The 27,269-nt window shown below is 39.0% G+C and overlaps 1 protein-coding gene across 3 annotated transcripts in view; it reads right to left on the bottom strand.

Annotated features, from left to right (window-relative positions):
* Positions 1 to 26,407, bottom strand: part of RASA2 (RAS p21 protein activator 2) — a 46,398-nt gene extending 19,991 nt beyond the window's left edge. Inside the window, exons 1-6 of one of the 3 annotated variants that reach the window (XM_058844139.1) lie at positions 26,304 to 26,407; positions 19,924 to 20,029; positions 14,613 to 14,716; positions 13,493 to 13,587; positions 8,980 to 9,056; positions 1,684 to 1,767 (exon numbers count right to left, since the gene is read on the bottom strand). In XM_058844139.1, the coding sequence (XP_058700122.1) occupies positions 1,684 to 1,767; positions 8,980 to 9,056; positions 13,493 to 13,587; positions 14,613 to 14,716; positions 19,924 to 20,029; positions 26,304 to 26,364 (527 nt within the window). In that variant the 5' untranslated portion in view covers positions 26,365 to 26,407. Of the gene's footprint in view, positions 1 to 1,683; positions 1,768 to 8,979; positions 9,057 to 13,492; positions 13,588 to 14,612; positions 14,717 to 19,923; positions 20,030 to 26,303 lie in introns of those variants that run through there. The other 2 variants (XM_058844140.1, XM_058844141.1) reach the window with 2 other exon arrangements.
* Between the last annotated feature and the right edge of the window lie 862 nt (positions 26,408 to 27,269).

Raw genomic sequence — 27,269 nt, 5'->3', positions numbered from 1 at the left:
ACTTTGATCAATGAAGAAAATTTTAAAATAAAATTAGTTCATCTTCACAATACAGTTTGAAGAGCTAAAATTTTAAACACTGTATCTAGCTAACCGTACATCTATCCAACTCAAAAGTTTTATTTAATTTCACAAACAGGTAGAACTTACACATATTAATTAAAATACATCAACTATTTCTAATGCATTTAAAATTTAAATTTATTTACCACTGCCTGAAGGTAATGAGCACACATTTCCTTGTCTTGTTTAACTGCAGTTTCTGTTTTTCCCTCTCTCTTTCGCTGGTGAAACATGCACTACTTTACAGACAGAGGCTTACACTCAAGACACTGAAGGTTTTCTTTGAAAGCAACTGCTGCTCATGTTAGATATGAAAAAGCACAAGGTCAAACAAAACAACTGCCTCCACTTCCTTATGGGTTAGTTTTGGTTGGGTTTTTTTTAATTTTACAAGTTTATAAAGCAATACAATTTTATTTATTTATTTAGCAAAAGGCTGTGGTAGTATAAAATGGCATTCCAAAAGAAATATAAAATATGTGAGAAAAACAGACAAGGGAGATGAAAAATTGCCCTAAGTATCAACTACCTATTTCCAAGCATTGGACACATAAATATTCCAGTCATGGTACATGAGTCACAAGTGCGTAAGACTGGAAAATCTTAACTAGGAATTTCTGACAGATTTCCACATATATTCCCATACTAACAGGGTAGATATTTTGTGGGACCAACATTTTCCCACTTTCATCCATATCATGGGACTCAAACAGAGAATGTATGTCAATTTACCTTCTTGCCATTTGGCCCCATGGTTCCTAAGTATAATGGGTGAGCCTCCTAGTCCTCTTAGGAAAAACCCAAAGAAACAGACAAAGCAAAAAAAAATCCTAAAACAAACCTAAAAAATATGACAATTTATTACCAAGGAGAAAAAAAGTGCTCCATGCAGAGCCTTCTCAGGGACAATCCTTCCAAAGTCTTTAAGCCAAGCAAGTCTGGTACAACACATCCTGGCACTATGCTCGCAAAGGCAATTTCTCAGCAAAGGAGAAAGGAAAGGGTCTGATGTGGCAAAAAAAAAAGCAACTGAAACTTATCCTCCTTATTGGGCAGGGACTTGCACATAGTGAATGTGTGGGATAGGGGATTTTCCTTAAGTGAAAAAAAACCCAGCAGTTATTGAGGATTACTGATCCCAAACAAGGAGACATTTGAACTGTGGGGACTTTGAACTCAGCACCCTGAAGGTGTTCCAGAACCTCTCCTCTCTTGTCTCCTCCCAATTACATATTCTGCAAAGAAACTCACATGTGAAAAAAACAGAGAAGAGAGGAAGGTGAGTGAGCAACTGATTGTATCATGACATACAGGAATTTCACATAAATTAACAGGAAGTACAGTGCAGAAATCAAGAATCCAATACAAAATAAAAGAAAATAACTGAGTCACAAGTGGCTCTTGATCAGTGCAGACAATTCAGACAGACCAAACACCATCCCAGTCTTGAGCACATGGCAGGGAAGAGGAGAGAACAGTATCCCTGGAGATGTGACGTATGCATGAGAGCACTGGAAGATTTCTCTGTGTTTTAAAGATTTTGCTTAAAACCTATGACTTTCTTTTCCAATTCAACATCCCACCATTTTTGGATTTATTAATTTTATACTAAAATGTTACCTGGAAGGCCCCACAAGAGAGACTGTTGCATAAGGATCACAGTTCTGTCCGTTTATAAGAGGCAATCCATGGCACTCCTTTATGCTACAAGGCAAAGGCAAACAATAGATCAATAAAGCAATTATTTAGCTTAAAAAAATAAAACCCAAACAATGCTTTCTTTTTGAAAACTTTTTATGTCCTTCTGCATTACACACAGATATAGCTACACACTGATCCAACATACTGCATGTACCTGAAACAGATCTCCAGATAGGAGCACAAAATAATGCTCAAGTATACAATCAGACTTGAGGAGCTCTGTGAGAACAAAACTCTTGGAACTGCTTTGATAAAGACATTCCAGTATCACATATGAATGACAAAATCCTAAGTAAAACAAACTGCTATGTATTAGGAGAAATTGCAGATTTCATTAACTTTTAAATTCGATTTCTCAAGGCCCACAAAAAGCAATCTAGCCTCAACCAATGGCAGCAACTATAGCTGGAAGGCATTGAAATGGATTGAAATATTTCATTTGGGATAAATTACATGCTGAGTTACACTGAGAAATACAAAGTCAATCTGAAAATGATATTTAATTATCCAAAACTATTATAGTATATAGTGTTCTAGCTCTGCCTTTGAAATAATGCTTGAAGTTTATTTTCAAATAAACTTTTTCACAATAGTCCATGCTCAGGGTTAAGTGGCTCTTTTAAAAATACTGTTTTCTTCTGTAATTCATACAGTAAGTGGTAAACTGGTGTTTAACAGGCACGCAGGCACTGATGAAAAAGGGACAGGATAGTTAGCAACTCATGGAGACAGAGAAACTTTTTCTGGATCTTTTCTAATGTCTTGCAATCTTTCAATCACCACAGCAGCAACACAGAGCTGGGTCAGCAAGCTGCCTAACCTTCAGATGCTGGCCACATATGCGCATTAACTAAAAACAGCTGGAACAACAAAAGTAAAGCACAAGAGTTTGTAAATTCATATCAGAAACCAGACTTTCTAGCAAAATGATACTCTAATGTAACCATACACACTGTAGGTTAAGGCCAGAAACATTCAACAGATTACAAAATTTCATAAACAAAACACAAATGAGATCTGAATGTGGTATTCCTGTTCTCTTTAAAATAATGTATTTTTAGCTGTATTGCAGGAATTTAACTACATTAATGCAAGAAAGTTTCAGCTGTCATAATTTGCTTGTTTGAATAAAATCCAAAACCTAGGCAACTTAAGGAGAAAATAGACTCCTCTAAACTCATATGAACAATTAAGTATATGTTCTAATATCATAATGTGGAATAATAAGCTCTGCAGATCAAGTTAAAGTTATGTAGCTGCACACATTTTTAAATAAATGCTTTATGTACTGTAGAAAAACTGTGTCAAAAGAATAATAGGAACTGCAAATTCAAACTCAAGTGTGGAAACAACAGACACTAACACTCCTGTGCTGCCTCAAAACTCCACCCTCTTTGGAGTATGCACAATTATAAACCAGATGGTATTTTACCCCCCGCAAAAGTCCCTTTGTCTCAGCCAGTTCAGGGAACATTTAGTGCTGAACCACTGCACAATCATTTGTTATTTTTCTTCCCGTTATCAAGCACGTGGCCTTCAGCATTTCAATAATTTTTGAATCACAATGAACACTACAGTGATTTCAAACCCACCATTTAAATGGGTTCTTGAAACATCTAGTTGTTTCCTAAGCATTAATTGATTCCTCCTCCAACACACAAGTGGCACAGAAGAGTGGTAACAAAATTAAACTGTCTAGACTTTTCAGTCATTTGGGGTATCTGATCTAATTCTTTCAGACTGGTGGGCATCCTGCAGCATTTAAAATACTCTCTGCAGCTCCTCAGGCTCTGCAGTTTTGGGTGTGAATGCTGAGTGTACCTCTAAATCAGTCGCAATTTGAATCTCATAGGAAATTCATAGCGGATTGATCAGCCAACCTTATCTGAAGAGAATTCAGCTGTTTTAACAAGAACACCACAATTTCTCTTCTTACAGTCTTTGACATGTTCACAAAGCTCCTGAATTTCTCTAGCAAACAGATATGAGTCTGTAGAACTGGTTACACAAACAGCTTGTTCTGTTCTCTTGACCACAACATACAAAAACTAAAGAAACACTTGTTTGTGATTTCCTGTGAGTTGAAAAACATTTTACTGACAACTTCACAGCCTTACAGCAAAACTAGAATTCCTGGATTTATCATACGGATCTGTCACTTCAAGTTGATTTCATGCTCCAGCTGGTCTCCCTGTGGAGGCTGCTCTAGCATTCCCTTTTCACCTCCTGCCCAAGTCCCAGTTCTCTTGCCAGCAAGTATGGTCTGCCTAGTTTTTTAGACAGCCTGCCCTGGTCCAACACCTCCCCTGACCATCAACTCCTAATATCCCCCAATCTCTCTCTTCCACACCTATCAGGCACAAAAAATTGTTCCAAATTTACCTCACCTCCTCCCCTTCCACCTCTTGCTCCAAGGCAGCCAGTCAGATCCATCCCTTCAGTCTGCAGGTGCTGCCTGTGTCTGCTTTAGACACATATGTGACAGCACAGCCAAGTCAGCTGAACTGCTGCCTCTGTTTACCACCCTCACTGGAAGCTTTTAGGCTGCAAGGCAGTTGTGAGTTTGGCAAACTGAATTGCCCTGGTCATGCAGGAGCCCTCCCGAGCTCCAAACGCAAGCAGCCATTAGGGATAGGAAGCCATTAAATCAACTCGGTACTACCGAGCTGGATTGTTCCTTCCCAGGGACTCAGGACCCACAGAATCACTACTGATACTTTTAAGCTACTAAACAAACAGTCTCCAGTAAACATGTTTAAAAATTCTGAAGATGTCTGAAGTGGCCAAACAAGAGTAGACTTAACAGAAATGGAAAAGTTAGTATGGAAATGAATGGAATAAAAAAAACCTCACTCAGTTCGCCAGCCAGCAAATTTCACAGGAATACTGCCTTTCCTCAAAGACTAAGGCAAAGTGCTGCAACTGCAGTCTCCTTTAACAGGAAAACAACAAACAAGAAATCCCAGCAAAATCGCCACCAACAAAATGGTGAACATTTTTACTGATAAAAAACCAAAATTACACTAAATATACACTCCTATTCTGACAATCACAATAAATACATTTCTAACATACAATAAAAATATTTCAGCTTTGACAAATAATTTCCTCTACCTAGCTAAGCAGTTTTTCTTCAAAAGCCATAAATAAATAGATAATATAAATAGAGTTCGAAGAAGTAGAGAGGAACTTAGAAGCCTTTTATTTTCTATTTTAGACGACTATATCCTTATGTACTATCTAAGCAACAGGTAACAGAACTTTTCTCCAACTACTGCCCTGTTCCAGTACAGTGTAAGATATGTTTCAGCTTACGTTAATTCTCATCTCAGTAGTTTGTTGTGCAAGAGGAGTTTCATACAGGAAATGAGAGGCTTTCAGATATAACCGGCATGTATTCAGCTTAGAAGATGAAAATAAGTCCTTAAAAAGATGTAGCCCACAATAAACCCCCCCCTCCAATGACTGACTCCACCTCCATCATTCAAATCAACTGAAGTTCTCCGAGGACAGACACTTCCTAACTGCAGCCATTAAGATCTGTGTGTACACTTCATGAAAATTGCTGTGTTCACTAGAACAATTTCATGCAAGCAGATGAAGTATAAACAGGCCAGTAACAAACTGACAGATCTATTTAAGAGAGCATGGTGTGTAATTCATTTAGAGAAGTATGTGCAATGAAGTCAAAACCTGGCTGTAATAAACTATTTCTGGACTTTGAAGTATACACACTGTAAATACTCAAAACCTTCTTTCAGAGCTGAAGGGCTGCTAATCCCAGAAAAAGCAGATGCTACCACCCAACTGCCTACTTTGCCAAGAAACTGTTCATGTATCATCTATTTCAGCAGCAGCAAATACGCAAACAATGGCCATGCAAACTTGTTCTTAGGGACTCCCAGCAAGACCTGCAAGCATATATTTTTGAAATGTGCTACTATACACCACATTGTGGTTTCAAAAAAAACAACCCAAACTGAGTCACCAGGTAATCTCTTGCACTTTTCCCCCTCCTCATTCTCACATTAGAAGAGGAAACAATTAGTATCAGAGACAAAACACAGTTTTAAGTCATGGTCTGTGAGCGTATCTGCGTGAAACTTAACAGCAAGTTTGTAATTAATAAAAAAATTACGTGTAAAATCATTAGGCTTAGCTGTACATGAGTTCCAAGGCAGTCCTTCACCAAAAGAAAGTTAACTAGGCTTTAGGCCAAAAAAAGTGACTGGAATTGAGTTTTTAAATCAATCCTCATCATAAAACTATCTAGAAGACCAACAGAAAAAGCTTCTACAGCCATGTTTACAGACCCAAAACAACACAAATCCATTGTCTAGCCAGTCATGACTTTGGTTCAGCCACAAGGTGACAAGGTAATGATCAGAATCACAGCCTCCCAATTACTTGCTACTGTGTGCACACTACATTTAGTCTTGTGTAATGAAAGTTGGAGCTACTCTTTTTCATCTTTGTAGAATTTCTGGACTCTCAGGGAATACCCAGTGTCCACTAGTAACTTAACTACCTGTTGAAACCCTGGGCACAGAGAATTTCATGCTTTCTGTGCTTACAGGCCCAGACCCACAAGAGAACACTGTATTTGACGTGAGGCTGTGGAAAAGGCTTCCAAAGTTGAATGATAGAACTGAGAATGTAAATGTGTAGTTTGAATAGAAGTGTGTTATATCACTTGGTGGACAATTTAGATTTTAAGGTTTTATAATGCAGTAATATACATGTAACAAGATGGAGGTTTTAGGGCTGTGTTCTTTCACCTTCTTTCTTGCCTTGTTCTTCCACCTTCTTCTTCATGGGTTTTAGTAATATTATGTGATTGGGTGGAAAAGTCTGCAGTGCAGAACACAATAGTTTGGTTATTGGGTTATTAAGTAAAAGTGAATTAGTTGGCTTTTTATAATTGGGTAGTTGACACTTAAAAGGCCTTGGAAAAAGATACCTGGGGCTCCATTTCTAGACTGTAAGCTTAGTGTACAGACAAACTCACTGGCTGTGAGAACGTAATATAGATAAGAAAAAATAAACAACTAAGTCCAAACACAAAAAACGTCTCTCTCACTCATTAATCCCGACCTTGAGGAAAAGAACTAGAATAAATACAAGATATTTGACAAATACGCACAGAAGCCAGCACAAGTATCTCAAATTCTCCTACCCTAGAAAAAAAATTAACTGGTGAAGGTTTAAATGCATCTAATTCTCATTGCATTGAGAAACCATTAATTTGAACATGAAGTAAATGTTGCTCCTGAAAGGCAAGTATCATAGCCTGGATGTCAGGAGTTATTTTTTCAGTGATTATTTTTTTCCTTTAGCCATTATTTTCCAGTTTATAACAGATAAAGAAGCGTCAGGAACAGACACAAATACGTTTGTGCCCACTCCTTGTCTCTCTTTTACTCTATCATGGTTCTCCTCCTTTCTATCTTTCAGCTTTGTTAAAGGAGTTATTAATTCAGTGTCTTCTCAGGGCCTGGTGACCAGTGAAACAGCAGGAAGCGCATCACTTTCTAACTATCATGGGAAATTTACAAAACAAGCAGGGTTTTAAGGAGTTTAATTTTCTCTTTAATACTCCCATATGTATTTTCTGTAAGTTCCTCATGCTTTAAGATCAAACCTGTCCCAAAAATGCCCTCATGACAACTTCTGTAATACCACATTCAGTGATTGATTTCTTCTCACATTCTCACATGTACATCCAAAACATATTTATGTACAATATATTACTAATGCAATAAATTATTTCAAGGGCAGCAGCATGTGTGGTAAAATCCTACTACACATTTTTAGTTTAAGGAACTCTAGTGCATTTCATAACCTCAGACAACAGCTCTGATGTAATATTGCAGCGTTTAACGCACAATCCTCTCCCACATGGCAGTGAGTGGGTGAGTGCAGCAGCCAGAAGAGAAGCCTGGTTTCCTTTTGATCAATTATCTCCGTCATAAAGAGATCCCAAGACAGGGCACAGTGAGTAAACCACTTCCTACTAAAAACTGCAATTTGCAACAGTAACTTTCTAATGCAACTTTTCCTTATCATGCGAAAAATCCAGGCAAGCTTTTAAAATAAAAAACTCAAAACACTAACTTGAAGTGCGTGACCATATAAAAATAAAAAATTTTCTGTAAATTAAGAAAGTTGTGAATAAAACACAAAGTCATAAAGCTCCAGCCAGCTTTGTGGTGAAGAGTCCACAGGGAAAAAGCTGTTCTCATTCTGCTTTGTGCTGCAAGTGGGATACAAAAATAAGAGCAGTGGGACTCACAGTGCACCATGCTGCGACCCCACTATAAAAGCAGACACATTCCAAATTATCTTTAAATAATAGAGATACCTTGATGTCCAGCAAGTTCCATCTTACCTGAATTATGCACCTAAGCCATTAAATCATCAGCAGTTTCACTAGCTTAGTTCTATCAGAGTAGCTTCCCCCTTCATACCAAGTTAGAGAACAGCGAACAGACCATTTTGCTGGGTCCTGCTCCAACTCAACTACTCATCTGGGTTTAGAGAGTTGACTAAGACAAGAACATCATCTTAACTTCATAATGAAAATTACATTAGCAAATACACTGAAAATTTAATGTTTCTATGATGCTCTTTGACATGCTGTAGCAGTTGTACACTTCAGAGCCAAAACTAAGTTTGGTAGTGAAAGCTCCGTAAGTTGTTGCTCAGTTGTTTTAATGAAATGTGGCAAACATGCTGCTCCAGAACCACAACTCCCGTACTTCATTCTTCTGTAAGAATTTCTTATCATGGTTAACCAGAAGAAAATAATTCTAAAGCAAAATTAGCAATAAATTTTACCATACCAAACCCCAAAAAATACCACCAGCAGCAGTAATTTGGTCAGTAACAGCAGTACTGCAAGTTCTGGCTGTCAGCTGCACTGCACACTCCTAGCTTTCTCACCAGACCAAATTCAACTGGAATTACAAGACACTAATCCTGGTTGTCCCAATAAAAGGGACGGCTTTGGCAGCAGAGATGAACAGCTGCAAAAAACTTCTGCTGGAGTTCCCCAGACATATACTCATCTCCTCGTAAGGCAGATTCCACAGAAAGTCACATAGAAAGAAAAATGCTGTTGGTACCAAGATGTGCAGACATCCAGTATCAGGAAAGACAAATCCTGTAACATTCTAACAAACAACCAAAGATTAAAGGATTAATACATTTCCTTACTGTACTACTAGTTGCTGGCACACAGATCCATTGTCTGTTATCAGTTCATTCAGTTTTAATTCAAGGTGAACTTTTCCCTGAAAAAAAAAACAGGAGAGAAACACAAATAATTTTAAAAGCATTTGTTTTAGAAGTAGGAATTAGAACAATAATAGAGTTTACAGTTAGAGTTATTTAAAGTAATTCCAATATAACCACTTGAAGAAAATACCTCATCTAAAGCACAAATCCTGCAAATAGAGCATGATGGATGCACTTGAACTTTGAGACAATGCTATCTGTAGAGAAGCACTATCTCATCTGCAGACAGCACAAGAATCAGTCAAGGCTCACAGATTTAGCACACACAAGTATTTCTTCCAGCATGAGCAATTACCAAGAGTCTCAGCTGTTTTGTCTCAAGCATGGGATGAACCCTTGCACAGACATTACTTTCTGACCACTTCAGGAGAAAGTTCTAAATTGACCTTGGACTCTGAAGGCAGGTAGGTACACCTAGAAAAGTAGAATAGCATGCAACAGCCATAACCAGCAGCATTTAATATCCACTGTGAAATCCTGTCCATCACATCAGACTGAAGATAATTTAGAAATGTTCTGTGAATCCCAGGGCAGTTTTCAACTATCTCATGAAGACTGCTGATGTATTCAAGGAACAGTAAACACAGCCAAAAGAGAGGAAAAGGTGGCAATAATTGCTAAATCCAGCTTCCTCATTTTCTTTTTCTGATACGGCAGGATGTATTTAAGAAAAAGAAACCATAAATTATGGCACAGCATAGATTAACTTCAGAAAGCAGCAAGAGCTGCACCCTCTCAATAAAAGGCTCCATAACTAAACCATGATATGCAACTTTGTTGGGATGACCAATATTTAGTACTTGAATCTTGCTCCAAACAGCTGCTGCCCGAACAATACCTGCCACTCCTCTCAGTGCCTGGCTCTTTGTGCTGGCTTTCATACCTAAGATAAGCACACACTTACACAGTCCTTTCTTTAACAATGCTCTCCTTAGCATTGTCAGACTTTGTCTATTTGCTAAATGGAACATCAGATGATACTGGTCTGCTCACAATCAAAATTCAGGGAAGGGTTCTGGAAGGTGATTTGCAAGAGCAGCAAAGGAAGCAAGTCATAATCTGAACTACAGCTTTGCCTTTCTGCTAAAATGGAAGTAAAACCCTTAAATGACCTTGCACACATTTCTCTAGCAGTAATGTTTTGACATAAAACTGCAAAGTTTTTATTGTAAATCCCCTGAGGCAAAGGCTGTGTTTCCCTCTCTGTTTGTCACATGGGAGGAGAAATGAAGCTTCTTTTACAAGGCAGTTCCAAACTAACTGCTTTGGGATGCCTGCCAAGTGTTTTGCAAACTGTTACTACAGGGACAGGAACACAGGTACATTAAGAAAGTATTTGTCAAGCAGAGAAACTCCATTACCAAAAAAGATTTACAGGATAAAAACAGGATACTGAGAAGCATGCCAACAGCCTTACAAGGCTAAGTTTTTGAACGACAAATGAAAAGACAAGCATTATTAGTATTTATTAAAATAGCTATCACTTGTTTTAGAAAACAGATGCTGTAGATGGCCTCAACATCATCTTTTTGCTTATAGTAGGAGTAAAACAGCACACTTCTGCTCCTGAGAACTATCAGTGGATGTAGTTTGTTCCCAGCTCAGTACCATGATGACTACAATAATATGGCTGTAAGTAAATATTTCCCTAACATGGAGAGTTTTAGAACATTTTTGTCATTTTGTTTGTGGAGAGCGGCGTGATGATTTCCTGAAGTTGCTGAACTGCAGATCTACGTCAGAATTTCAGACATAATGTGCAACTAGGTTTTAAATGTGGCTGTACAGAAGGCTTTTACTTCAAAAAAGAGAAATTAGCCATTCTTATACAATAAATAATAAACAGTGACTTCATGTGAATGCACTTTGCCTCTGTAGATCTCAGGGCTGTTCAAAGGCATGTAGGTACCATTTTAACTTTACAAATGGATTAACAATCAATTTTCAGGTACTTAGTATAGGAAGATGGAGTTTTATTGACACAACTCCTATCAATTTTAAGAAAAAGAACAGCGAGTGTTCAAAAACTGTAACAGTGTGTGAAAGATCTTGATCTTACCAATGTGTTTTTCAATTACAGATCTCTATAAAAACTCTACCTATGTATAAATACAGGTATAAAGCTATATATATATGTAAATCTCTATAGAAAGTTTCTTGCTATGAGTAATACAGATCAAAGGCGTGTGTGTTTAATCAAATGAGACAGTTTCAAACCAGATTAATGAAGATTTTATAAATAAAAAAGAGGTCAAGCAATTCTAAAAAATTTACTAGCATGCTGCATTTTAGAAAACAAGAATTTTTTTTAAAAGCTAATATATGTAAACAAGTTCGTTCCAGCTGCAGTTAAATGTGGCCTGTTTCACCCAACTTCTCAAATTCTGGTTTACTTACTTAGTATTCCCACATTTCTATTTATTTTTCAAGAACTAGTGGAGAAAGGAAAAAGTTTGAAGAAAACAAGATTTATATGAACTCACAATACTGTGAACAGCAGAACAAAAACCAGCTAATATCAAAACACAGAGCAGAGCAGCTGCTTTCTAAAGGTCTCCACCACTAACATTCCTGGTATACAGGCTGCTAATTATACCAAAGTTAACATATAAAGAATAGATGACTGGTAAATAAAAAGAACACTTTTCTTGAAATAAATGCAGATTTAAGGAAAACCCCAAAAATAATCCCAACTAAGCAACTGCAAAGTGTCCTGCACATATTCATGTAACACAAAATACTTTTCTGCTATCATATTGCCTTGCACACACTATAAATTCTGGAAAATACTCATGGAGGGAACCAGAGAAACAAAAAATCAACTACATGTATGGTGGCATGAGGAGAATAACTTTTTTTTCCTCCAAACTGATTTAGCTTTATAAATATTTCATGCACTTTTTCTGCACATCTACAATATAAAAGTCTGCTACTTTCAGCCATGTCCAGCCAACAATCTTGGACATCTCAGAATATGTAATGCATAGCATATCCAAACCAACAAGATTTCAGCCAAATGTGGCAGATGGGAACTGGTCTCAGCTGTGCTCTAAAGACTTTTATGGAAAAATAAAGCAGGACAGGAGGAACCTACCCAAATGCCCTGACTCAAGAAAAGATAAATAGGAGGAGCATACAGAACAGAAAAGATCATCTCTATGCAAGTGTCATGCAGGACAGTGCTTTGCACAGCACAGTCATAGGAAAGTAAGAGCTTCTATTAATTCTATTAATAGAATATTTTAATTGAATTTTCAGATTCTCATGTAGTACTATGACAAAAAGTAACACCTTTCTCAATATGTTTTCATGACCGAAAACACATAGCAAGCCTGACAATGTTTAAGTCAAAGGGGAAACTGCCCTTCAGTTTTCATTTGGAAAATGGTTTCTAGAATTTTCAGAGTGATTACATGAAAGAATTCAAAGAAGACAATGGACTAGCTGGACTAGATCTCTATGTCCCTTTCAAATGAACCATTCTTTTCCATTCTATCATAACTGAAAGAGGACTGGTTTTCAACAGAGAAGAGGAAGTTGGTATTCAGACCTTTTGAAAATCTGTCTTCATGAAAAGCAACCACATGCCCTTCTATACCCAAGAGCTGCAGGGTAAACTTATGGCTCACAAATGAATCATCTGTGGAAATAATATGAGAATTCTGTGCACATTTAGATCTTGTAAAAGTAGCCGGGCTTCTCCCTGCGCAAAGCAACTTTCAGGTTACTAAAAAAATACAAACACTGTCAAGCTTAAGACTTTTGCCCTCAGGCAAATCTGGAAAAAACAGCATTGAAATCTAATAGTTTATCACAGCAAGAAGGCTAAGAGATTCTCAAGAATTCTGTTTTGCTCTTGAAATGAAAAAAGAATTGCTACAACTTCTAGAGCCATCTCACTTTTACCTGTTCCTAAAACAAATCTGTTTGAAGAACTGGACCCACAGGCTGAAATAAAGCTGTGCAGTGCAAGTTGTTTGATACTGAGTGCAGAAACTGTTTCAGGTAATATAAATGAACACAGCACAAGTACCTCCAGGTTTTGGAGACTAACCATTTCAATGTCACAGAATCAGCCATTATTTCAGTTAACACCAAAAATGACTAAAAAAAAAACACATTCAAGAGTTTTAGGATCCATTCATGTGCCTCAAGTACATGACTCCTCTTACAAGCATTTCTGACATCAAAATACTGTTAAGATATTTCCCAAACAGTTGCTTCATGTCTTCTGCCAGTTTTAAGTACCATGAGGTATAATACCAGCTCAGGTGTAGCGTGTATTATTCTGTAACCAAACTGCAGACACAAGTGCCTCACAAGAAATACAGATGCTAAGCCCTATCTCCTGCAGCTCAATGTAATCTTCTACCATCACATGTCCTTATCTGTATTTAACTTTCAAAATGTAAACGTGCAATTTAATAGTTACCTGAACCTCTGAATTAGAATCAACAGGTTGAAGCATAAACCAGTTCTCTTTTCCTGTGTAGTTGCATAAATCTTCTTTTTTGATTGATACCTTTCCTGGGGGAGGGTGGCAGAGGAAGAGAAGCATAAATATTACCTTCATCTGAATAGAACAAATATTTAATTTGTTTGAAATTTGATTTTTTTGTAAACTCTCTTTTAAGTTTTCCTTTAAGTTAATGATTCTATATGAAGAACATAAAACAAGGAATGTTATGGGTAAGTAAAGCAGAAAATAGTTTATAAAAAGCCCGATTGCACCAATTATTATTTGTTATTCTGGATATCACGAGTGAGAAGGTAAAATATAGAACACACTTAAGGCTGGAAATAACAGATTTGCGAGAACAAAAACGGTGTTCAAGAATGTTTAAACAGGAAACTGAAGTAGATGCCTTTTACTCTTCTGATTGCTATTTGGAAAGCTGTTATTACATCAAATTATCTGACATCCTGGTGCAAATTATTTCCTTCCTCAATTCAAGTAAAGCAAAGGCTTCTTCCACAGCAGACTATTAGAGCTTTGTAGCAACTGTATCCAAAAAGCAGCTGCAATAAAGTCATTATGCAGTGGAAAGAGAATTAGAAATCCACCTCCCGGGATTCTTCACTTAAGCTGCACAAGTCACTAAGTTACAGGTTGCACTGACAGGGAAAAAATTCTCTGTAAAAGATTTGAAGAAAAATTCCACAATTGTAGTTACTGTGGAATTATTCCAAAATTTATTCTTTAAACATCTGTAAGTATGGAAAATTATTCAAATATTCCAATGAAGCAAAAGCGAAGAAGAAACTAAGAGAATTTTTGAAAATGCATTCAGACCACAATAAGACTATAAAATATCCTCCTGTTCTAGGAATATGAATGTTCTACTAGCCTAAGAAACAAACTTATTTTAGTATAATAGAATGAAGCAAGGAAATAAAATCCTTCTTTTCCAACTTTAAAGAAGCATTTAAGTGCACTATACAGAGTTTTGAAAGATGCTTCACCAATAATTGTATCCCTAATCCTACAGATAATGCTACTGAAAACAACCAAGTGTTCTGCAAGATGCAGTCAGCACCTCATAGACACTTACCTATACGCAGGTCCTTTTGTAAAACACTTTTATCATAAATGTAAAAGGATAACCACTGGAATGTTCTTGGAATCTCAAAGTAAAACTCCTCTCCAAAATAAGGACTGGAAAGAAAGATTTGAAGTTAAAATAGAGAAACACTTTATGCAATTTATATAGAAGATGACCACTAAAAACCTGCATTTTTCTGCTGTGCCAGTGCGTGGCCCTTAGCAGTACCCTGAGCTCTCATCAAAGGTGCCCCAAACCATTTCAATACAAGAACACAAAATAACATGGCAATGCCTTCTGTTTGTTTAATCGAAGGTAAGAATCAGAGCACACAGAGAGTGGTGTCTCTCTGCAATTCTATTTTTCTGTCTTGAAATTATTCTAGCTGGTTCTCTAGACTTCCTGAGACATGCACAAGTTTTATTTCATTTTCTTATTTAGTACATGATTAAACTACATTTAACTACATTTAAACACAACTTATTGATTACTTGACTAACTGGCATTTGTTTAGCTCTAACTTTATGTCAAAACTGCTGCTCTAAGATTCAGACCTGTAAGAAGTCATTATCACTAGAAACTTTAAGACAGAGCAGTGAAAAAGAGAAATGTTAATCTCAAATACACACAATCTCACTCACACCAAAACGATCACCACATTTCTCCATAAAAAGAAGTCCAACCAATAGTTCACCCTATTTAACTGCCATCTGCACAGCCCTCTACAGAAAAACTCTGGGTTCCTCTGTGTTACACATATTTCATACAATGAATGAATACAACTTAAGGAGGTAATCAGACCCAGCAGTCAGAAAACTGTATTGCAAGACTGAACAAAACCACAATGTTGTTTGGGTTACTGCAAGTGATGAATTCTGAAAGTGAAGCAGATCCACAGAAAAAACCTGCTATTTTAGAACAACTGCTTCTCACAATAGTTTGAGTTACAATGTATTGATATCACTGAGGAAAGATGCTCATGCTCATGAAACTACTTTTATGCAGAAAAGTATGTGACAACAGTTGTACCAAACCCTGAAACAAATGCTGGGGTTTTTTTGTTTCCCAGCAAAGGATCATTCTGACACCACTGCTACAATACTTTCTTAAACTTATACAAATATGACAAATCTGCTTGTGTTTGGAACAAGCAGTTCATATTATTACCTACCCCAGGAAGAACAGGTCATCGTCCCTACTCTCATCCCTCCAAAATAATCACGGAAAAAGAAAACACTACCTCGTGCTTAAGGACAATGGCTCATTAAACAAACTAAAAAGAAGAGCTGAAAACTAACTTAAAAACTGGTAAAGAACACAGTTGAAAAATCTAGTATTTCGGTATATATTCTAGAACAGATTCTTAGAAACAAGAACTTTAAGGGCAGGAATTCACTATAAGGAAGTCCACAAGTGAAAATGCCATTTTGTTAAAACACAGACCTTTTACCACAGGCTTCAAAGCAGACAAATGAGTATTAGCCTTTGCACTACACTGAGAAATAATTTAAGAATTCTCAGTTGAAAAATTCAGCTGTGGTTTCTCCCCTTTTTTTTATTATTTCAAAGCCAACAAATTCTGCTTTGATTACAAGGGCTGGGTTCTTCTTGTCAGCACCATGACTGAAGGTACAAACTCACAAGCATTACCTTTAGCAGCAGCACAGCCCTAAACAGCCTCAATTTCCTTATTACCATCACAGTTCATTTTAATTGTATTGACACAATAACTCAGACCAAAACTGAGGATGAAACAAAGGCTGATTTTAAACTTAGGTCAAGTCCATGATTTCCTTTCCCTCACAGCTATACAAATCAAGTTGCTGCAGTACAAACAAAGAGATACTACAGCAGAAGTGAACAGTGGGATAATGAGCTGGCACTGGTGTCAGGGGGAACTGCTCTAGTTCAGCTTCAGACAGACATCTTAAGGGAACAGCTGACTCCAGTGCACGCCAGCAAGTGCCAAGGTTTTAAGTCCCTATTCTGGATGGACCTATGGGACCCTGTGCACCAAATTGTAGTTAGGCTGGGATGAAGACTATAAGCAGACACTTCCAGTAATCTATTTAGCACCTTTATCTTGCACCTAAGAGAGCAAACTTCGCAGCTACACATATGCCCTGGCCCCCAACAGATGAATAGCCACTAATATTCTTTATTGTTATTTTGACTTCAACACTGCACTATGTCTCAATTTGACAAGAAAGTAATATGAGCACAAATAGAAGGTAATACATAGTTTTACTCATGTTGATACATTTTTCTTTACCAAAATTAACAGCAGTTATCAGTTGATGATTCATCAACTAAGTATGAGGCACAGAGAGAAAATTTAAGGTAAAGAATATAGTGTATTAGTAAAGAAATCCTTAGGTACATATGGAATAAGCTGATGGGGTACAACAGTTTACACCAGTGAGGAATAATTAAAGTGGGGAACTCACTCATCCCGTTCCTCAGGGATTCAGTCAGTTTAGTACTTTCATTTGTGACTTTGATGCAAGAACTTTAAAGAGTGTGACGGATACAAAATTAGAAGATAGCACTAATTCAGAGGACAACCAGACTACCATACAGGAAGAACTGGATTACAGTAGTACAGAAGATTAGATTTCACTTGTAACACATTCCTCTTCCCTTCCTTGGTACAGTAACCTGGCAGTTCTGTGAGGACACTGACCAATGCCCCAGTCTGTCAGTTAGTAAAAGCAATTGTTACATCAACGAGGGAATTAATTTCTGCTACAACCTTGCACTACCACAAAGTTCAGTTGGGAAAAAAAGAACCTGAATTCAGTTAAAATTAAAAAGAGGATACACACATACCATAATTCCCCTTCCGCCCCCCTGCCCATTCATCATATTTGACCACAGACATCTGAGAAGGCTCACAGATATCCTTTCAACTTTCCAAGGGGAAAAAAATTTTTTCTTCAGAACCCACAGAAATCCCACACCATGTCAGGAAGCATTTCTTGCGTCATTAGCCAAAATATCCCTCTTTCACTTCTGTATTAATTATTTTTTTTTTTAAACTTTGGAAAGTGATTTGTTCTACATCTGCACTCCAACAACTCTTTTAGTTCTGGTGGAAGGCCAAACCAATTTGCACATTTAAAAAACCCACTTCATAATACTTTTCAATCACTATACTCAAAACTAATTTTAATTCTAGTGATAATTACTTCCACAGACATTTAATTAGTTGATATTCCCAAGACTAAAATTTAGATTACAACTTGTATAAATTTGCAACCCATAGTACAGTGAAAAAAATAGACTGTGTGTAAGAAAAATCAAGCAAATAATATGAAATAAAATGATGAAATTCAAAGTTGCACCTATGACTAAAACTATACTGTACTACACCTTACTGAAAAGCAATTTATAAAGTTTTTCAGGTTAATAAGAGATTGGAGCTTTCATCTCCTGTCCCAAAATCTCTAGGTTAGTACAGTTTCTAGTTTAACAAAGCAATAGGAAACAAGATGTGTTAATGAAGTTTCTGGAATGAGAGTCAACCTTCGTAACTGCATACACAGTGGCAATCCAGTGTAAGCACTCAACTCTGGTCACTGCTAATAGAGGATGAGTTATTTTATTACATTCCACTGGTTTGTACGGAACTTTCCCCTAATTCAGAGGATGAAGAAGTAACCTATGAAGTCAGTGGAGACAGAAAGATAAAGAGCAATTCTGAACACCAGGTTCTAACTTCTAATACAATGCTGTCATCTTACAAATATTAATTTCATATCACCTGAAAAGTTCTCTATTTGAGGCATGTTATTTGAGACTTCTCTCTCCCCAACTGTTTTGTTATATTGAGATTTTTCACTTAATTTCCTCAGTAGGGTATTAATGACATTGCAATTAAATTTAAGTTAAAACTTCAATACTATTAATTTTTTTTTTGATGGAGCTAAGGTGTTTTACTTCATCAAATATTTTATTACGCAACTAATACTTCTTTTACCAGGTGATGAAAGCACATCAATTTAATAATTTTAAAATAGAACATAAGTAAAATGTCTCTATACACATCACATGTAACAGGTCTTGTTCCTAACCGTAGTAGTAACTTCTGGGGTTTCCATTATGAACATCAAAATCAGAGAGCAAAGTCTTTCAGAGAGATGCTGAGTGGGGGTTTTTTGCTCATCAAACTATTGTCTATTTGAAGGGGAAATGTTAAGTTTCTGCTTTATCAATACAGTTTCTCTAACATTTTTCTCTGAAGGATTACTCAGTTGATTTTGTTTTGGTAATCAATCAATCTCAATTGCAGCCTGGTAAATTCTGAAAATTTTATGGATCTGACTACAGCAGTAACAGATTAGGAATATAAGCAAAATATTTGTTCCTGATTGTACATATGTGGCATTTGCTTTTCATGCAGAAGCATAAGGAGGGCCTGAAGTGATGTTCCGAAAAAATTAAATTTCCTATTTAAGTTTGCCATCGGAGCTGTTCCTATACTGTAAACATCTGGAAAGAGAGTTCAAAGAACAGATATTAACACTGGAAAAACCACTGGAAATACACTGGAAAAAGGAATTAAGAAAACTTTCAAGAGTTTGAACGGACTGTCTGGGTTTTAAAAGGAAGGTTTAATGTCACCTCCACATAACAAACTGTCACTCAGATATGCTGAACAATGAAGCTGCAGTGATGCTTTTCTGGGTCCTCTGTGAAGTTCAGAGTTTTGAGACATGCAAGCACCTACACTACTGCAGCTGCACCATCCTGACTGTTTGTTTAATACCTTTTAAGGCTCTAAGACAGTAGCTGACTCTACAGCAAATGGTGCCCAGGGAAGCAAAGCAAGGCATTGTGTGGGTCCTGTTACAGTTCCCAGAACAAGAATTACAGGAGAGAACAAGGTCTGTTCAGGGGACACCCCACAGCACAAAAAACTCTCATACATGGCAAAGCTCCAGTTCCTTCATTCTAGAAACAGGTTTTACCAGATACACAGTAAGAGCAGAATTCCACCAATACAGTTCAACTGCTTGTCAGAAATAGGAAATTACATGGGAAGCAAGTATCAAGTGGATTTCTTTCCTCAGAAAACAATCTAGCAAGAACTCTATTCTAACAGAACAGAGTAATAGTGAAATATATTCTAGCATACTTCATTTAAAAGCTCGTAAGACTCAATTTTGACTTCTTGCAACGTTCTCATGATTTACACATTGCTGTAACATCTCTGAGCAGCTGTCACAAGTCAGTACTCATTTTAAAGTAGTACAAAAAAGCCACATACACTGGTATTGGGCAGTCTTGCTTATCATATCAATTTATAAACTGAGCTTACCTTAAAGATTTTTCAACTACCTGTGTACGAAAAACTTCTTCTTGGTCCAAGTTTATGGTACAGAAAAAGTCTCTCATTTTGTTGGGTACTAAGTGTTTGGCATCATCTGTAAATTAAAAAAAATACTGTAAATATTGCAGGGAAAAACTTGCAAAATATTATGTACAAGAATGTTAGTTTTAGTGTGTTCAAAAAATTTACTTTTCCATTCAGCATGCATTTTGCTATTAATTTTCAGTTTGTAAGATTCAAGAGGGCAGAGAAGTTGCTATATCCAGCTTCATATGGAATGAGAGTCGACAGGAAGAGACATACACTGACTCATGAACACCACTTCCTGCAGCACCTGCACTTTCCCTTGAAAGGTCTCATCTCTGGCTTGACCCTGCACAACTTGCTAAATCCGAGACACTCACAGCCTGAGGTCATATGGCATTAGGTCATAACATCAAGACATAATCTGCCTGAGCTATTGTTCACTTGGTATTTTCTCTGCAAATACTTTGGCTAAAGGAAGCTGATTAATAAGAACTTGCCCATCAAATCTTTATTTAATTTTCCACAATGAATGGCAGATTTTGAGTTGACTGAGCCTTTGAAAATATATCCCTCATGAGTACTGTTCATTTTTTCCTAACTAGTAGAAGGGGGAAATAATCACCTCCTAATTCAATGCAACATGGAAAAGAAAAGGAAGTTTCTAATGAGAAAGAGAAATTGTCAGCGCAAGAATACAAAGATTTGCTGGGTAATGAATCCAGGCCACTATAATTACACACTGGACGTAAGACAGATCTCTTAGGAAATGGTTCCTTCTAAGCAATCATAGCTAAAACTAGTTGAAGTTGGAAAGCTCTTCCAAAATCCAAATGCTACAGACATCTACATTAATTTATAGCAACATGTTCTCTAGATTAAACAGTGACTTTCTGCCCAGATGTCTCCCACTCTGAACGTCTGAAGAGAGCAAACAGACCTCTTTCTGCCTTTTATTTTGTTAAAATAAATTACAAGCTTTTCTGGTACTCTTTCCCATGAAAGGGTCCTAAACCAAGCAGGTGACCTGTCCCTGTTCCACTTGGTTGTCCACACCACAGGCAACGAGAATTGCATTAGGTCTTAGCCAGGACCTCTCCCAGTAGTGTCCATCCTTGCCTGCTGCTGGAAATACCTCTCCCTGATGACATGTGGAATCAGCTTTATCTAAACATTATCTATTTATGTAAGATATTAAAAATAGGATTAAAAGTACATCCAAGTATTGAGTTTTGATTACCTTTATGTTTGAATAGCATAAGACCTTTCAGAAAGCACCGTTTGAAACTGGATTTGAAATGTCATACATGTTTATTTTTTAAAAATGCAGATATGAAGCACAGTGAGTAAACTTTATTCTCTATGCTGGTAAGATGTAAAAATCAAAGTTCTGTCTTCTCTCTCCTCCACACTCATTTTTTGTTAGGTTAATTTAGGTTAACCTCTTACAGCCTTGGAAGGTAAGTAAGTAATGCCCAGCACAGGAAAGTCTGCCCCAACTGTCTGTGAGCAGAGAACGTGACAGTTTAACAGGAACACAGACTGAACTTCAATCATGACATTTTCCAGGTCAGGGATATGTACACTGATGGAAAGCATGAACAGATACTCAAGGAACTTCCACAGCTAAAACCTGTGCTCTCAGAAGCATCAACAAGCTTTTCACCAGCTTTGATGCAGGAGAGGAGGAAGTATACACATTGTTTTTAAGCACCAGACTTCATGTTGACAGATTGAGAGACGTGAACAGATCTTGGTTTTAATGGCTTTAGACTCCAAAAAAGGACCGAACTCCAAGTTAACCTTAAGTGAGATATTGCAGGAGAACCAAGAAAAGCATCAAACTACCACTGCCTTATTTTTTTTTAAGGAAGAGCTAATTTAATAAAACATATGATATATAAAAAGCAATTCATCAATCTGGATGTAATCCCTGGAGAGCTCCTGATTAGTTTGTAACTAATAAGCATGAACTGGATGTTTCAGCTGTTCCCAAGAAGAATCTTAATTTTTTAGTTAATACTTGGCATGGTCCTATTTTTCCATAAAATATTCACAATATAACACTGTTTAATCATCACTGTAAAGGCACAGTACAGTGGACTTTGAAAAAAATTACAGTTATAATGGTTTCAAATTTTCTTAAAAGGAGTAAAAATTAAATATTTCTGAAAAATTCACTACTGGTATGTGCACTATATTGCAGTTTTTCAGTTTTAAAATAAACTTTCCACCCAGAGGAATATACAAAATAAGTTTTGATTTCAGTTGGTTAGAGCATGGTGATAGTAGCATCAAGGCTGTGGGTTCAATCCCCATGAGCCATTAACTTAAGAGGTGAAACTGATGATCCTTGTGGGTACCTTTCAACTCAGAATATTCTGTGATCTGATTTTCTAATGAGTTATAAACTTTTATTTCATAGCCCAAGTGTTTGGCTCCAAAACACAGACAAACTTTTGGTAGGAAGAGGATCCTCAATCCTGAGTTAAAAATAACCTCAGAGCACTTGTCAGGTGAAATACAGAGCATGAGATTTCACATACTTTCTAACACCTCTTAGTATCTGTGACTGTGGGAGACTTTTCACCCATATAGTGATCCAATTCTTCCAAGAAGCTTATTTCCTTATTAAAAAAAAAAAAAAAAAAGCTTAAGTCTATTACACTACATTTTTCTTTTTCTGAGAAACCTAAAGCTATAATGGTTGCATAAAAATCAAATATTAACAACATCAGGTATCTGCTTGAATGTTTACATTTTCAGTACATATATATAATATCCTCTGTTGAGTTAAAGTGTGCAGTTAGCATTCATCTTCTAAATTTCTTTGTTCTGGGTCCCTGCCAGAAGACATTTATGCACACAAACTCTGAAGTATTTGCTTTGAAGGACTAAACATATTATATAGCAACAATAAATTCCACACCAGGAGTGCAGCATAACCCAATATAATAATGCACTTTCAAAAACATAGTCCAAGTTTGAAAAAGAATGCACCCTGAATTCTGTCAAATGAACTCTAGTAGACAACTGGGACATTTTTCCAAGTGCTTCACTAATGCAGGTTTCAGTAAACCCTCCAAAAATCAGGCAACTAAAATCACTTACTGTACTTCTGTATGGCATAAAATGAAAACAGAAGCCACAGCCTGAAATACTGCACTACCAGATATGCCTAAAGCTACCTGACACCACATACCTTTGTAAAGCATTTTTGTCATTATTATGGCACACAAAATAGAGCCATCAATACAAAAGCATTGTCAAAATGGAAAGACAGTCTTTGACTGGATTTTTGGTGAAAACCTGCTTAAGAGTAGTACTACATTTTCCAAAAATATTACAGGGTCTTAAACAGGCAAGACCAGTTCATCTTACCTCACTTGAAAACCAGAGGCAGAAGACTGGTTGCAAACATTGACAGCCCACAGTGTACCAGGGACTGGAAACATGTCTCAGGCTCTTCACTGCTAGGTATGCCATGGCTGCTTAAGCCACCTTTACGAACTTGTCTCAATTCTAAATCTGGTGTAATGATTTGTATAACATCACTAAATTTAGATTTTGCCACTGATTTCTGCATTGCAAAACACAGTATAAATAACAACTCTCTGCAGATGGCGTTTTCTATACATGCAGAATTACACAGAACTGACATTACCTCATTAAAACTACCATGCTCTCTCATGCAATGCACATAAAATGAGTCAGTGTCAAGTTTTAACTGCCAGCAAAGCTTGGGCACCAAAATGTATTCTCCTTGTAAGAAACATGCTATAAGGAATTCCTTCAGACCATGAACATCACCCTTCCAAAGTGAGGTCTATTATTCTAATCCCTCCAGATCAAGGAGGATTACATTATTACATTTGTTTATTATTGTTCATTCAGAGGGTTTTCCCGTACAAAACACAGTATTAAAATACTAGCAAGAAGTGAAAATAATGCCGTATTTGCAGTGCAAAGAAGCCAAAAGAGCATCTAGGCATCAGAGGGTGCTGAAGTTTCCACAGCATATTTAACTCATTGAGTTTTGAAACAGTTTTTGTTTTCTTAGAAGAAATAAGTATGCTTACAAAGTGATTTTCACACTGTTTCAAGACATGTCTTTTATTGCAGCTGTTACTTCCACACATTTTTCAAATGGGCTCTTATAGGTTCATCTTTAGCAATGAACTTTTCATATATTCTCCAGGAAGAAGGTGATAGTCCTCTGTTTACCAACTCTTTTGTCAGCTAACTTACCATTCAAAGTTACGGTACAACCACAGGCTCAATCTATAACACATAAATGGGACAATGAAACTATTGTTTTATAACACAATATAATAGTAAAATTTATACCTTTAATAATTTAATAGATATAATTCATAATTTTAGTATTTCTAATATAACATAATAGTAAAACTATTCAACTATTGTGTTGAAATATGGTTTCAACATAAGTCTCAAGACATTTTCCTCTGCTTTTTAATGCTTAGTGGAAAACTCATCAAGTTCAAGTACCCCAAAATGTAAAACTCACTGAATGTTGTCAAGTCCAGTGTTGACCAAACCTTATGATAAAAGATAGAAAGCAGAATAGTATCAAAAAATAAGCCAGCTTCAATAATCTTTAGCAACCAACTTCTTATGTATTCTTAGGAAGCAGGTCATAGTCCTTCTTCCTAGGGAGTACTATGTCCTGCTGCCTAGGGAATACATAAAACATCGGCTGCTAGAGATTACTGAAGACAGATTAAGAAAGGTGGGGCTGCTCAGCCTGGAGAAGGTTGTGTGAAGACCTCACAGCAACTTTCTAATATCTCATGGGGTAAGTCAGAGAGGGACTTTTCATCAGGAACTGCAGTGACAGGATGAGGAGTAATGGGAACAAATTGAAAGAGTGGAAATTTAGGTTAATTATATGGAACAAACGCTTTACTCTGAGGGTGGTGAGGCGCTGGCACAGACAAGCTGTGGATGCCCCATCCTTGGAAGTGTTCAAGGCCAGGCTGGATGGAGCTCTGAGATGGTCTACCAGAAGGTGGTCCTTGGCACCAGCATCAGAATGAGAAAATATTTAAGGTCCCTTCCAAACCAAACCATTTCATAATCCTATGATTCTGTGAATTCATGCTTTAACCCCCAAACTAACACTATGCTTATGCTTCTTTAAAGGCTAGCTGGCCTGTATTACTTCTGTGCTAACTGCTAACAGCAGCAAATCTCAGTGTGTGCTCAGCCTTGCTTACCCAACCACGTCTTACTGCTCACACCTCAGAGTGAGAGCACCTCCAGCTCCACTCCAGGCCATCTCCTGCTTTCATGAGCCAGTCTTCTATTTACTGAAGACACGGTAAATACATCTAGGCTGCATGACGATATTTAAGTAAACACGACTCCACTCCTTCACCAAACCTAATCCTTCGACATGTTTTCACAACCGGTTCTCAACCCCAGCGCCATGCCCGATTCAACTTGTTTCGCTTCATTCTCAAAAAAAAACGATCGGCTGCGTGAGAAAGGAAACAACCGGGCCGCGTCCGAGCGTTATGAATGTACTCCGATACCCCTCAGGAAGCCGCCGCACATCCTGTTTCTCCCACTCGCTTTGAAGTGCTCCCCAGCCGCACCGCACTATCTGTGCGCCTCCCCGAGCCCTCCTCCCAGCCCATCCGCCGGCTTCCCACGTTACCGAGGCTATCGGTATTGGCAGTCAGCATTTCCCAGCCACCAAAATAAGGCCAGCGGCCTCCCTCTCCGCCTCCTCCCGCTCGCACACACGCTGCACAGAAGCACGGGAGTACTGGTGACCGCTTCCAGAACAGCCCTTCACCACCAACTTCCTGCACATCGCTAATTTCGCAACTTCAGCCTGACAAACAGACTCTAATGCCCGAGGTCCGGGCGGGAGGGGGCATTTCTGCTCGCCCGCTGACTCCAGGGATCCCTCGGAGCCACGGATGCTTCCCTGCCACTCCGGGCCTCCCGCGGCCCCGCCGCGTCCGTCCGTCCGTCCATCCATCCATCCGCTCGCCCACCCACCCCGCCTCCCTCCCGCCCCGGGGCGCGCAGACCCCGGCCCAGCCCCGCACGTGTCGTCGCTCCGCCACAAAGCCCCTCCGCGGGGCCGCCTCAGCGCGGCCCGACCTGTACCCGGCCCGTGGCCGCCGCGGCCCCTCCGCGCCCTCCCGCTCCCGCCCCCGCCCCGCCGCCTCCAGGGCCGCCGCGCCAGCGCCCGCCCGTCTCGCCGCGGGGAGAGAGCGGCAACAGCGGGGCCCGGTGGGGAGCCGGGGCAGGAGCGACACCTGAGCGCGGCGGCCCCGGGCGCTCGGCCCTCACCGCAGTGCCGCACTTACAGATCTTCCCCCGCAGGTTCTGCAGCACCCGCACCTCGTCGCCGCCGTCTCCCGCCGCCATCGCGCCAGCGCCGCCGCCGCCTGCGCAGTTCAGCCCCGCGGGGGAAGGAAGGGAGGGAGAGAGGGAAGGAGCGGCCCGGCCCCTCCGCCCGCCCCGCCCCCGCCGCCCGCGGGCACCACCGGCCGGGGCTGGCGGGGGGCGCGGCGCCTGCGCTGGGGCGGCTGCTCCCGCTGCGCTGTGAGGCGGCTCCACCCGGGGCCCGGCACCCTGCGCTCCTGCTGGCCTGCGGGTTCGCAGCGCGGGACGCCGGGGTGGGAGCTCGGCCAGTTCTGAGCTTGCCCTGACCGCCCCTTCCCCTGCTCTACAGTCAAGAAGGCAGGACATAGCCTTAAGCTGCACCAGAGGAGGGTTAGGTTACACATTAGGATGAAATTCTTCACAGAAAGGGTGATTGGGTAATGGAATGGACTGCCAGGGGAGGTGGTGGAGTCACCGTCGCGGGAGGTGTTTAAAGAAAGACTGGATGTGGCACTTAGGGCCAGGGTCTGTTTGACGAGGTGGTACCAGGTCATAGGTTGGACTCGATGATCTCAGAGGTATTTTCCAACCTAATTGGTTCTGTGGTTCTGTGCCTCCCACCGGGGTAGAGAGCTCGGCGGCCCGGCACGTTGAGCGCTGTGTTCTCTATACTGAGATTGCTCATGTTGCAGGTGTTCACATTAAATGGAACGAGTGGCAGGTCCGGCCATTTTGGTCTCTGGTGTGCCAAGAGCCTGTCCCTGTGCAAAGCACGGCACGGGCTCCATTAGATCTCCTCTGCTGTCACTAGTTCACATTCTGCTGTTCGGCTGTGTGAGTAGGAAATGGCTCGGCTGCCAGCACTGCCCCAGGAGCAGGTGTCACGCTGCCTGTGGAATGCCACAGGCAATGAATCCCTCAGGAGTCACACAGCGCCCAGTCACACA

Source organism: Poecile atricapillus, chromosome 8 (assembly GCF_030490865.1).
Source record: "Poecile atricapillus isolate bPoeAtr1 chromosome 8, bPoeAtr1.hap1, whole genome shotgun sequence".
Classification (NCBI taxonomy): Eukaryota; Metazoa; Chordata; class Aves; order Passeriformes; family Paridae; genus Poecile; species Poecile atricapillus.
Note: the sequence above shows the minus strand (reverse complement) of the source record. Positions and strands in the feature narration are given on the sequence as shown.